At 39.2% G+C, this 13,133-nt stretch overlaps 1 protein-coding gene across 2 annotated transcripts; it reads right to left on the bottom strand.

Annotated features, from left to right (window-relative positions):
- Positions 1–227: 227 nt before the first annotated feature.
- On the bottom strand, positions 228–12,758 carry hexb (hexosaminidase B (beta polypeptide)). 2 transcript variants are annotated; one of them, XM_083983596.1, is made up of 14 exons: positions 12,406–12,758; positions 11,985–12,136; positions 10,428–10,493; positions 9,888–9,934; positions 9,669–9,779; positions 8,634–8,735; positions 8,070–8,202; positions 7,248–7,428; positions 7,082–7,168; positions 6,915–6,987; positions 6,176–6,347; positions 1,863–1,953; positions 626–730; positions 228–532 (listed from the first exon to the last, which is right to left on the bottom strand). In XM_083983596.1, the coding sequence occupies exons 1-14, from the start codon at positions 12,711–12,713 to the stop codon at positions 469–471; spliced, it is 1,692 nt and encodes a 563-aa protein (XP_083839722.1). In that variant the 5' UTR covers positions 12,714–12,758; the 3' UTR covers positions 228–468. The 2 variants fall into 2 exon arrangements, with proteins under 2 accessions (XP_083839722.1, XP_083839721.1); XM_083983595.1 differs by lacking the exon at positions 6,176–6,347 and adding an exon at positions 3,967–4,147.
- Positions 12,759–13,133: the final 375 nt, after the last annotated feature.

Here is a 13,133-nt window from a genome sequence, read left to right as displayed (position 1 = left end):
ACGAAGCGGCCATCTTGGATTGTGAGCTTATCTTTGCTGCGAGTTTCCAAGTTGAAATTCCAACTTCAGCTAATCCTGATTACGTATTTGTGTACTTGGAAAATCAGATTTCCGAGTTCCAATTGAACGCATCATTTGTCCTAACTGCACCATCCATGAGTTTAAATCCAACCTGCAACCTCACTTTTACTTCGATCCCTCAAAAAAAAAAAAAAAAAACTCCCAAAAACTTTAAAATATCAACAATTTATTCACAATTGTACAAACATTCATAAAAAAAACAATGAGTGCATGATTGATTTGGGATGTATAACAGCATCAGATGTGATCAAGAGTCTCAGTGCGTCTCGACAAACGTTAAGTGATTTGGATTCCTCGGTTTAAAAATGCAAACGTAGATTCGATCATACATGGATTTGATTCCTTTTCCCTTTTCCGTCCACATGGTCGTCATCTCCTCTGGTTTCCTCAGACTCCTCTGTACTCATGGGGACAGAAGCTGCTGAACAGCGGCTCAGCTGGGATCCCACGGCTTCAATGAGAAAAGTGTTTTTTATTAGGTTTTAATATAGTTTTTTGATTAATAAGATGATGTAGTGATTGATTTATATATAAAGATACTCACTCCACCATACGACAGCGGTGTGCTGACAGCCTGTTGAAGGCGTCGTTGATGTCCGTCACGTTCTTGGAGCTCCACAGCCGCTCGGCCACGGCGCTGGCACGAGGCCTGGGAGGGAGTGATGGGAAGATAAGATATCAACAACCAGGCCATCATGTCATGTGACCCAACAACACGGTTCAAAAATCCATAATTAAAGGGATAGTTCACCCAAAATTCAAATTGCAAATTGCTCCCCCTCATGTGGACTAAGGGCTGGGAGAAGTTTCAGAGTCCTCCGTGGCTTCTCCGAGTTACAGGGGGTCTCGGCGTAGCAGTGCATGTCCATATAACGGTTGCAAATGGATACCAACTGTCTTCGTAACAAAAAGACACACCAAAAAACATCCAAATACCTCCATAGTGCTCGTATGTAATAGTGGAAGCGGAAGCTCCTCTTCCTGGTTCGTCCAAATTGGACGGACCAGGAAGAGAAGCTTCCGCTACAAACAAGCTTGAAATATAGACTTATTTAATTTTTTTTCGGAACAATTTCGCATTTTGGGGCTTCAATACAAGACGGACATTACATACGAGCAGCATGGAGGTATTTGGATGTTTTTTTGGTGTGTTTTTTTGTTACGAAGACAGTTGGTATCCATTTGCAACCGTTATATGGACATGCACTGCTACGCCGAGACCCCCTCACTGCAAAAAAACTCAAAATCTTTTCAAGAATATTTGTCTTATTTCTTGTCAAAATGTCTCATTTCTAGTCAAAACTCATCCCTTCCACTTAAAATAAGACTCATCACCTAAGAAATAACTTGTTTTTAGATCATTTTCACTTGTTTCAAACACATTTTCACTTGAAATAAGTAGAAAAATCTGCCAGTGAAAGGAAGTTTTTTGTGTTTGTAATAAGAAAGAAAAACTTGCCCCACTAATAGATTATTTTAAGTGAAAATCTGCTTGAAAGAAGGAAAAAGTGTCTAAAAACAAGCTGCTTTTTAAATGTGATGAGTCTTATTTTAAGTAGAATGAGATTTGTTTTGACTAGAAATTATATTTTGACTAAAAATAAGACAAATATTCTTGGTAAGATATTTGATTTTTTGCAGTGCTGTAACTCAGAGAAGCCACGGATAACTCTGAAACTTCTCCCAGCCCTTAGTCGACATGAGGGTGAGTAGATAACGAGTGCAATTTGAATTTTGGGTGAACTATCCCTTTAACAAATCGCATTATGAGTCATACATACCAGAGTCTGGGTGTCAGGTTGGTGGCGTCCACGTATTCTCCCCACAGACAGGCTTCTCCACCGATCACGAGTTTCTTCTGGGCTTCAGTTCCTGGTTTGAAATGTAAAATGTGGTTAGAAGAACAAGCAGCGCCAACGATATAATCCAGGTGATATAAAGATCTGCAGGACCAGTACGGTGGCCCCAAGGGGTCAACACACTGCAGCTTTAGTCCAGTAATTTTAAGACAAAATGGGGGTCAACCTTGAACAAATTGCAACAGAAGCAAACTCAACTGATTTTGTATCCTCAACATGTCCTGAGTGAGGGGGAAAAAAGCCAAAAGTTTTGAAAAAGACCAAAATATAGCCCATTCATACGCCTATTAATTTTTTTTCTCACGCGAATAGGGTAACATTTTTAACCTTTAGATATCTCCATGAAACTTACCCAGTTGATTATTTACATTAAGACAAACAAAAAATGTATTACAAGTTTTTTGAAATTGTTTGTTAACATGAGCAAACGGGGCATAATCTAATAATGTACGTATAATTTGCATACATCCAACACCAGATAAAAATTGGGTATAGCAGGTGAAAATGTCTTGCTCAATCTTGTTGACATATTACAGTTAGGCACACAGTAGCTTAATGAGCTTGGTTAATAGGGGTGGGAGAAAAAATCGATTCACATAAATATCGCGATATCTTTGACGATTTTTAAATCGATTTTTTTTTTTTTAAATCGTTTTTTTTTTTAATATATTGTGCAATGTGCATTTGTTATCCTTTTTTACATACAGAGAGTACAGGTTTTGAAAAGGGTTTAAGTTCACTTTATAATGGAGTATGTTAATTTATAGGCTCCTACAGTATTTGTGTGCAGATAAATGTTAAAAATGCTAAAGACTAAAAATCGAGATAATCGGCAATATCGTAGAATCGCAATTTAAATCGAATCGCCATCCAAAAAATCGTAGAAGAATCGAATCGGGAGAAAAGCATATCGTCCCAGCCCTATTGGTTAATAGGCGTATGAATGGGCTATATATATTTTTTTCCCCCAAAACTTTCCCCTAATGGGATTCTTCTGGGCTTTTTTTCCCCCTCACTCAGGACATGTTGAGGATACAAACTCACAAAACAATAGAAGTGTTTCAAGGGACACAAAAAGACTAATGCTAAGCTAACAGTACATAATGATCAATAAAATGTGAATCATGATGTTATAATAAACAAAAACAGTAGCGGCCTGCACAACTATGTCAAATCAAGAAGCTTTGTCTGGTCCCTCTCTTTATTGTGTCCCCCAGAAACACTTCTGTTGAGTTTTTGGAGCTCATGTGTTGTCAAACTGGTGACGCATGTGTTGCAGTGAAGTTGAGCCCTCAAGGCCACCGTAGACTAGAGATAAAACCACAACACCTTTGGTTGGGGGTTCAGTCCAAACAGACTGTTCATGCCTAGTCCTTTACAAATTGCATTCCCCCTCCCACTGAACTATTGAGAAAATAGAAATCTCTGTACATAACCACCCTTTTTTTTTTCTTTCTTTCTTTCCCCCCCACTATTTAATGTATATCTATTTTATTTTTATATTTTTTCCTCATTTTGTTTTTGTTTTTCATCCTTCTCACTTTTATCTTATTTGAACTGAAAATTTTATTGGCAACTAGGGTTAATTTGATCGTGTTTATTCATCACCTTTGTCTCTGTGGCTGCCAATAAAAATTTAAATGACAAAAAAGAAGAGATAAAACCACAACACAAACTGAAATGCAATGCATTATTAAAAATCAATTATTAGTATGATTTTTTTCCCCCCTCTGATATCATAACATCAGGTTTTCTCTCTCTTTATTCAACAGGCCTACACCTTTCTGCACAGGAGTGACACCAATTCAGATTCGGGGCGAGAGTCCAACAACACAACTGTTAAGAATCTCTGTGTCAGCACAACAATAGAGCAATAAAACTCATTATCAAGTCATATGACTGAGGGGAAACTCCCTACACCCACACGTAAACACTGAAGAAATAATAATAGAAAAAGAAAGAAGCAATGACCAGGAAGAATTCTATTCTTGCTGCTGAGTAAAAAGTCAATCATGCAGACACGAACCATTGAAGTCCTGCGGGTCGGCCTTGTAATGGCCTTGCCAGTCCTGGCCGTAGGAGATACGGTTCAGGTACCAGGGAGTGGACAGCAGGGTCTGGTACCCCGACGACGTAACGTGCGCCATCTCCTTCTGGTATTGCTGCTGGGTTCCTTTCCACACGTGGATAATTGTGTCTGGCTTCAGCTACGTACATGAATATACATTAACAGGGTCAATAGAGAATGTGAAGCTGACGTCACGCCGCTTTGGCGTTGTGGGACGTCGGCGCCATCTTTGGAGGAACGCAAACGTAAACAGAGAGTGGGGAAAACGGAGGAAAACGAGCAAGAAGTAAAAGAGAAAGAAAAAGAGATGAGGAAGACGGACAAAAATTAAAAAAAAAAAAAAGAAATGGAGAAGGGGAAGGGAAACGAAGGAGGTATCGTATCGTGATAAACTCAAATTTAACAAGGAACAAAGGTACACAGAAAAACTACAACTTATTAACGGTGTCGATCCCTACTTTTTGCCATTAAGGGACTGGATTCAAGACCCAGATTTACTCCCTTCACTAACTTATCCAGACATCGTGAACTATCTCGTTTTTGGTATTAGTGCATATTAGGGGTGGGAGAAAAAATCGATTCACATAGATATCGCGATATCTTTTTTGACGATTTTTAAATCAATTTTTTTTGTCAAAAATCGATTTTTTTTTTTAAATTTTTTAAATTTTTTTTTTTTTTTTTTTTAATTTTTTAAATATTGTGCAATGTGTATTTGTTACCCTCTTTTACATACAGAGAGTACAGGCTTTGAAAAGGGTTTAAGTTCACTTTATAATGGAGTATGTTAATTTATAGGCTCCTACAGTATTTGTGTGCAGATAAATGTTAAAAATGCTAAAGACTAAAAATAGAGAGAATCGGCAATATCGTAGAATTGCAATTTAAATCGAATCGCCATCCAAAAAATCGTAGAAGAATCGAATCGGGAGAAAAGCATATCGTCCCAGCCCTAGTGCATATACTACTGTGGCATTTTTTTACGCAGCAGTACTGTCCCACCATTGCATTACTTTTAAGCGACTTTGGGAACTTTTTTTAGGGGGACGAGCAAGTGTTTACATCCGCGATCCTCCAAAGATGGCGCCCAACGTCCCACGGCGTGACGTAACTTCACATTCTCTATAGCAAGATCAGAGGGAAAGATAGGGAAAAGGAAGACGGGGTGAAGCTGTAGAAAATATGACTGTCCTGAACCTTGAACACCCAGAAGAAGAAGGAGTGGACTTTTCTTATGGTGCCATGTTGCTAATTAACCAAGTCTCATTTAGTTATAGCTTCAGTTAAACCAGGATCGATCCATGAAAAACAAAAAAACAAACAACCACCAACCACACCGCCCCATGTTCACCTCAAGACTCTCTGTGTCACAACTGTGCAGGTTTAAAGCGTACGCCTGTTGAACAAAGTCGAGAATCCTTTGTTTTGTGTCTCATTTTGTACAATTTTTTAAAGGGATAGTTCACCCAGAATTCAAATTGCACTCATCATCTACTCACCCTCATGTGGACTAAGGGCTGGGAGAAGTTTCAGAGTCCTCCGTGGCTTCTCTGAGTTACAGGGGGTCTCGGCGTAGCAGTGCATGTCCATATAACGGTTGCAAATGGATACCAACTGTCTTGGTAACAAAAAGACACACCAAAAAACATCCAAGTACCTCCATGCTGTAATGTCCGTCTTGTATTGAAGCCCCGAAATGCGAAATTGTTCCAAAAAAAAATTAAATAAGTCTATATTTCAAGCTTGTTTGTAGCGGAAGCTCCTCTTCCTGGTTCATCCAAATCTCGCGCGATTTGCGCCGGCGTCAGTGCGATTACCGACTGAACAGCATGGAGCATGTGAGGTATTTGGATGTTTTTTGGTGTGTCTTTTTGTTACGAAGACAGTTGGTATCCATTTGCAACCGTTATATGGACATGCACTGCTACACCGAGACCCCCTGTAACTCAGAGAAGCCACAGAGGACTCTGAAACTTCTCCCAGCCCTTAGTCCACATGAGGGTGTGTAGATGATGAGTGCAATTTGAATTCTGGGTGAACTATCCTTTTAAGAATTTATATCAACAAATCAAGCCCAAATCTGGGTTTTATTGGATTAAAGTTAATTCATAATAATATAATATTAGTAATTGACATGACAGACAAGTTGCTCTGGATGGGAACTGACCGTTGAAGTTGAGCGGCTCAACCTTGTAGTACCTCTGCCAGTCCTGTCCGTAGCTAATATAGTCTAGGTACCATGGGGCGGAGAGGATGGTGGTGTATCCCGCTGCCGTCACCTTGCCCATCTCGTCATTCTGGCCGCCGATCCACACATGCACTACTGTGTCTGGCTTCAGCTGCAATTGTTACCGTCATGTCTGCGTCAATTTAACTTACGTAGCCCAGCACAGAGTACGGTGGCCTCAAGAGCTCAGTTTTTCCAGGAGGACAATGATGAACCTGCTGCATTGCAATTGTTATTATTGGACAACAAATTCCTCACTTTTTCTGCACTGAATTTGCAGCACGTTTGATACTAGGGGTGACATTTTTTGCAGAGCATGTGTTGACAAGTCCATTAAGGTATCTATTGAATTTGCAGTTTGTTTGCATGTGTTTTTCTTCAGCTGAAAGCAAACTGAGCTCTTGTGGGCACCGTGACAAAGTCTGTGAGAAAAGGATCGACACTGAGCCCCAATAGTAACTTATTATTATTATTATTATTATTATTATTATTATTACTACCACATGATATCTGAAAACTACAGCGTTTCCTGCTGAGTGTTGATCTTTTCATCCATCTTTACCCATTAAAAGGAAATTATTTCCCCAAATGTCAAACTATTCTGACACAGGAGGGAAATATAAAAAAAGACAAATGACCTGTGAATGCTGACGAAGTATTTTCAGTTTCTCTGTCTCACCTTAACGCCGTTGTCAAAGACCTCCTGCCAGATCATGTAGCCCTTCTTGGTGGTGGCGACGATATCCAAGAGTCTGAAAACACAAAAATCAAAGGAAACAAATGAGAAAATGTGATAGAAAGAAGAAGATTGAGGAAAATACTGGAGGATAGAGATATGAAACGCACTTTTGGATGTAGAATGATTCCAGTTTGCTGTAGTCGTCTCCGAATCCCTGCTGCTCCATGAACTTCTTAATGTCCGGGTTGGACTTCCTGCAGGAAACAGCAGCAGACATTAACACGGTCGTCCACAGTGTTGTTGAGAAGACGCTGAGCAGAAGTTTCGTCTCACCAGCAGGTGAAGTCGACCTCGTCTCCTCCCAGGTGGACGTAGGCGTCGGGGAACACGTAGGCGATCTCGGTGAAGAACTGCTTCATGAAGTCGTAGGTGGTGTTCAGGATGGGGTTGACCGGGCCGAAGGTGCCGGACGGTTTGGCGCCAGCGTAGCAGGGAGTGAGCAGATCTTTCTGACCTGAGAGTAAGAGTCACACAGATGATTTTACATTATTACATCCTTATAGGGCTGCAACTAACGATTATTTTCATTATCGATTAATCCGGTGTTTTTCAACCCCACGTGGGGGCGACTGGAATTCAAATGGGGTCGCCTGAAATGTTGAGTAATTGATGAACAAAATATTACTGATTGCTGAACTAATTATTCTTCTTTTTTAAATTATGATTAAAAACACCACACACACACAATCTTAAACAACTGTATGCTATACTTTCACTTTCTCAAATATTCTGGATTGATCTGGATTGATTAATCGATTAGTTGTTAGGTCAATAAAATGTTAAAAATTTTTGAAAAATGTCAATCAGTGTTTCTCAAACCAAAAAGAAGAGGTCCTCAAATGTCTTGTTTTGTCCACAAACCAAAGAGATACTCAGTTTATTGTCACAAAGGAACAAAGAAACCAGAAATATTCACATTTAAGAAGCTGAAATCAGAGAAATTTGACTTTTTTTTTTTCTTAAACCGATTATTCGATTATCAAAATAGTTGACGATTAATCTAATAATCGATTATTGTTCGGTTAATCGATTCATTGTTGCAGCTCTACATCATTATATACTCACTATAAAAACATCTTTCCACCTTATACTCACCTTTGCCCCAGGACTGAGTGTGTCCTGGTGTATCGAACTCTGGGATGACCCGGATGCCTCTCAGACGTCCGAACTCGATCACCATCTTCACATCGGCAGGTGTGTACACATGTGTGTATGGGTGGTACGCTCCCTGTGAACAGTGTGATCAATAAGCTCCTTTGACAAATACAGTGTCCCATTATATACTGTATATACAGTATATATATATATGAATGAATGAATGAATGAATGAATGAATGAATATTTTATTTTCGTGTCATGCCACCACTGTGGCCCATCCCATATGGGATTACAAGACACAATAACAAATACAAAAAAAACTAAAACTAGACAGTCCTTCCTGTTGGTGTTACTTGCCACACAGGTGTAACATAAATAAACAATTTCAGATTACTTTCAGTACTCAACAATATATCGCTCTTCGTCTCATTGCCCAAGCCTTTTCAAGAAATAAAGAAAATGCAAAAATATTCAAATATATATATATATATATATATATATATATATATATATATATATATATATATATATATATATAAATCAAAATACAGTGTCACAGACCTGCTGACTCAGCTGTGGGAACGTCCGGCTCAGGTAGGGAAAGGATTGGTCGTCCACGATGTGCCAGTGGAAGACATTGAATTTGTTCATTGCCATCGTTTCCTGCGTGAACGGACAAATAAAATAAGTAAGTGATAAGAAAATTAAAGGGACAACGAGGAGTTTCTATTCGGTTATAAAAAAGTCTCACGTTAATGTGGATGAATCTCCGCTACCCACACTTGTTAATGGGCCCATTTTCGATAAATATATCGTTATGTCTCTATCGTTATTTTGTTATTATTAGTGGTGACGGAAATGCTGGTCGAGCCGACCAGCGTTTTTTACTTTCGGTTTCGCAGCGAGTCATGAGAATAACGCAGCTGAATCGCCGTTTATGGTCGGAACTACGACGGTATATGAACCTCTTTGAACCTCTGACTTTAATTCTTGATGAATGAAAACATGAGTCCATCTTGCGCCGGTCAAAAGAATTTTACGGTGCGCGCGGAGGCTCATAAATGTAGTGTGAAAACGCTTCGCTTTTCCAAAACTCCTCGTTGTCCCTTTAAGTTAAAAACAACAAGAATTTAACGTAAAGGGATAGTTCAACATTTTGGCAAATTGGCCCATTGCCATAATCCCTATAGTCATAGCAGTAGGTTCGTTACCTTTATTTGTCGGTGCAAGATATTTCTAGAACGGCGGAGCAGAGCCGTGAGCTGCTCAGAGCTACGCTACGGAGGCTAATGGGATTTCTTGGTTTCTCTCATCAAACTCATCAAATACACAATCCAACAACTCCAAAACGCTCTGGTGGACAAGTTGTGACCTGCACATTCACCACGCTATGAGATAACAGAACGTTACGTTTAGAGGGAAATTCATGCAAAACCGCTGATGCGCGTTGCCTTCAGGGACAGTTTTTCAGCAAGCAGTCTCTGCATTTACCTCGAGGTAACAGTAAGAGGTAAGAACCTACTGCTATGACTATAGCGATTATGGCAATGGGCCAATTTGCCAAAATGTTGAACTATCCCTTTAATAGCGACCTACCAGAGTCGACAGGATGACTTTGATTGGCAGGAAGTGACGAGAGCTGTCCAGCAGGATTCCTCTGTGAGCGAACCTGGGGAAGTCGCTGATCAGTGTCAGGTTGACGCTTTTCTGGAAAACACACACACAAACACACACAGAGGTGAATAAGATCAAGTGAAACTAAACATCCTCACAGTTTAAAAAAAAAAAACACACTCGTATCATCCTTTCACTTACTGCTCCATATTCATCTTCATACACCAACTGGCTGAAAGTTTCCAAACCTAAAAAACAGAAACAGAAACAGAAACGGTGAAAAATAAAAAAAAGTTTGTAATTAATCATGTGATGTTTTGGAAGTCATTAAAAGATTAAAAAGGATTTTGATTGAACAGATGATCGAGTATTGCTCCTTATGTTATAACTGCATTAAGTTACAGTTTGTGTTTATTAGAAGCTGCTTTGCAATGAGTTTAAAATGTCAATACAAATACTGTGGCAACAAGTTCAATTGGAAAACCAATCACAAACAGCTTTGAAACTGGTTAATCATAAAAAGAAACAATAAACATAAAACCAGTTGAGCAGCATAATTCATGTGAATTATACAAGGCAGATATTGTGTAACCTATAGATGAACAGCTGAACAGGTTTGATGACCTTTAACAGAGCTGGGCTAACTGTTGGTTTGTCATATTAAATAAAAAAAAAAGAGACAATCCTGATTATCTATAATGAAAATAAATCAGAGTTTGTTTTAAAAACAGGAACTCGTACCGTGCAGCGCTCCCCAGACCTTTGGTGCTTTCAGGACGGCGTACGGCTGATTCACTGTCAGTTCGTCTGTGTGGACACAAACAAAACAAGTTGTCAAAGCTCAGCTGGTGGTGACGCACAGTCTAGAGATTAACCATGTTAATCCTCGGTACCTGTTGTCCAGGTAAAACACAATGGGACAAAAGAAAATGTAAAAATAACAAAAAGAGAATTTGGTTAAAACTGAGATGCAATGAAACAGGTTTGATTTTTAGAAACAACACATTGCATGAACACGATTACCAAATTTCCCCTTTTTATTTAAAATCTGAATTTCCTTTGAAACTGATGATAAGGTCAGATGAGGTCAACTGAGGTCACTTGAGCACTTATAAGTTTAGTGGTTATTTTTTTATTATTATTATCATCATCATCATTACAATCACATGAGCATCATGTTTTTGTTGGATTGCACAATTAACCGCAAAATGAGCTGATGGAGCAAAGAAAGGACATGAACTCTGATAAGCAAAGACGTGCAGAGAGATAACAACATGCAAATTCCGTTTCTGAGAACATATTCTGATATACTAATACAGAGAAGTAAAAAAAAAAAAAAAGAATAAAGTACTCCATTACAAGTAAATATTCCAAAGTAAAAGTATTTGTGAGGGAGAAAAAACACCCCATATGACTGTTGTTATATCACATTACTGGGTTGTTGCTTGTGATGCGTTCATGTGTCAGCAGCATTTTAGTGGTTTAACAACTTTTTACTGTTTCACCACCGTTTTATAAAGTAATTTCTAAGTTACGCAAGTAAATCCTCCTCCAATCAGGCGTGTGCAGTGTTGTTTTGTATCATGATGTATGGATTTGGATGCGGTGGTCAAAATAATAGGAACACCTTTCGTCATGAAAGCGACACCATTAACTAGTTCCTCCAAGTGAGTATGTTTTGATTGTAGAAACCCATTTTCTACCTTAAATATAAAGAAAACTGTTGTATTATATAAGTGTTCATTGGTGTTCAATGAGAACACAGGTGTATTTTAATACAACAAAAAGTCCTGTTACATACAGTATTTTGTTCAGTAACTGCACAGTATGAGCAGGGCTGGGTGGGTAAAGTGGGTAAAAGAGGATAATCGTGTCCAAAGGTAGTAAGAATTGAATTAGAAAACATAAATAGCATTTTAATTCCGTAGGAACTGTCCAACAAAAGAAAGGAAATGATGAAGGGAAGTGAAAGAAAGTGGTTAAAACGGTTGGAAATTAAAAAAGTGAAGAGGTGAAAAGTTTCAATCCTGTGATGGAGCAACTTGTCACAATGAAATTATGGACTTATAACCACTTAAAACTATATTTAAAAAAAAAAATCAAATTCTAACATAACATAATGAATTTACTATTGAATCTAATTAAGTAAATTCAGCGACTGTGACGTTTTTAGACTTAGAAATTGGACTGAAAACGAAGAGAGTGACCAGATGTAGCCCACTAAGTGCTTATGAGGCACCTTCATTATCACCAACAACAGCTGGTTTTAAACGGGATGTCAGGGAGGAAGAGACTCACATGACTCATCAGATGCCACACTGGGGAAGCCGTCGCATTCAGAGTCAGGTGCTGTGATCCACACCTGCAGCTCCGTCAGCTCGGACGGGCCGCTGCGCCACGTTTTACCCGGCTTCTGCTTCCTGGCATCTCCAAACATGTACTCATAATACCTGCAGTAGATAGAGACAGAGACAGAGACAGACAAGGTGAGCGCTTGTTGTTTATATAGCGGACGCTGGTCCCTGAACGCAGCACGACGCCTTGTTTTGATCCTAGCAGGAACTTTAAAAATAGATAGATAGATAGATAGATAGATAGATGATAGATAGATAGATAGATAGATAGATAGATAGATAGATAGATAGATAGATAGATAGATAGATAGATAGATAGATAGATAGATAGATAGATAGATGAAATAAAAACATGGAAAACTCACCTCCTGTATGCGTTCTGCAGGAGGCTGCAGCTCGGTCCGGCCGACGACTGTTTGGCGTCAATTATTTTAAAGCTTAAGCCGGACAACTTGAAGGAAACCTCCGCGGTTTTCACTTTCTGCGGAAGAGGCCACAGGGAGCCGTATTTTGAAGGCTGGGCGACGAGCTGGACCTCCTCTTCTCCTCCTTCTCCTTCTCCTTCTCCTCCTTCATATTCTAAATCTTCGATGTAGTCGAAGTAGTTGTGCTGTTTCCCCAGGCAGGAGCCCAGGACCACGAGCAGCACGGTGAGCTGTACAGCAGTGGTCATGTTGTTGAATGAAGAGCAGTGAAGTCACAAGACCTGGAAGAGACCAGGCAGCAGCATTATGATGAGGGAGCGGGGGGCGTGGCTTCAGAGCCGGAAATCTCACATTTAAAGGGGACGCGTCACTTTTTTTTGTCCAATCAAATTAAGTTTTTTTTTTTTATTGAAGTAACTTCAAAATACAAACATTAAAGGCACATTGGTAGTGGATAAATTCCCAGTGCTGAATCAGCTATCTTGATCAATCAAGAACAAAAAGAAAAAGAAAAGAGAACGTGAGGGTCTCAGTCCACAATAGTAAATAAGTCCAGCAAAGAAAATAACTTTAGGGCATTTTTGCTTTTCATGTAATGCAAAGATTTTTTATACATTCTGAGTTTGTTTGTCCATCCATTGAAGTGGGGTTTCACTTTGAGGTATTTG

This window comes from Trachurus trachurus (assembly GCF_905171665.1).
Source record: "Trachurus trachurus genome assembly, chromosome: 12".
NCBI lineage: Eukaryota > Metazoa > Chordata > Actinopteri > Carangiformes > Carangidae > Trachurus > Trachurus trachurus.
Note: the sequence above shows the minus strand (reverse complement) of the source record. Positions and strands in the feature narration are given on the sequence as shown.

Excerpts from the sequence above, each read along its gene's own strand:
- hexb (XM_083983595.1), bottom strand. The coding sequence starts at position 12,713 with ATGACCACTGCTGTACAGCTCACCGTGCTGCTCGTGGTCCTGGGCTCC. Across the intron at positions 8,736-9,668 it reads AAGTCATCCTGTCGACTCTG|GAAACGATGGCAATGAACAA; the intron begins GTAGGTCGCTAT and ends CCGTTCACGCAG. Across the intron at positions 731-1,862 it reads AACCTGACACCCAGACTCTG|GCCTCGTGCCAGCGCCGTGG; the intron begins GTATGTATGACT and ends ACTCCCTCCCAG.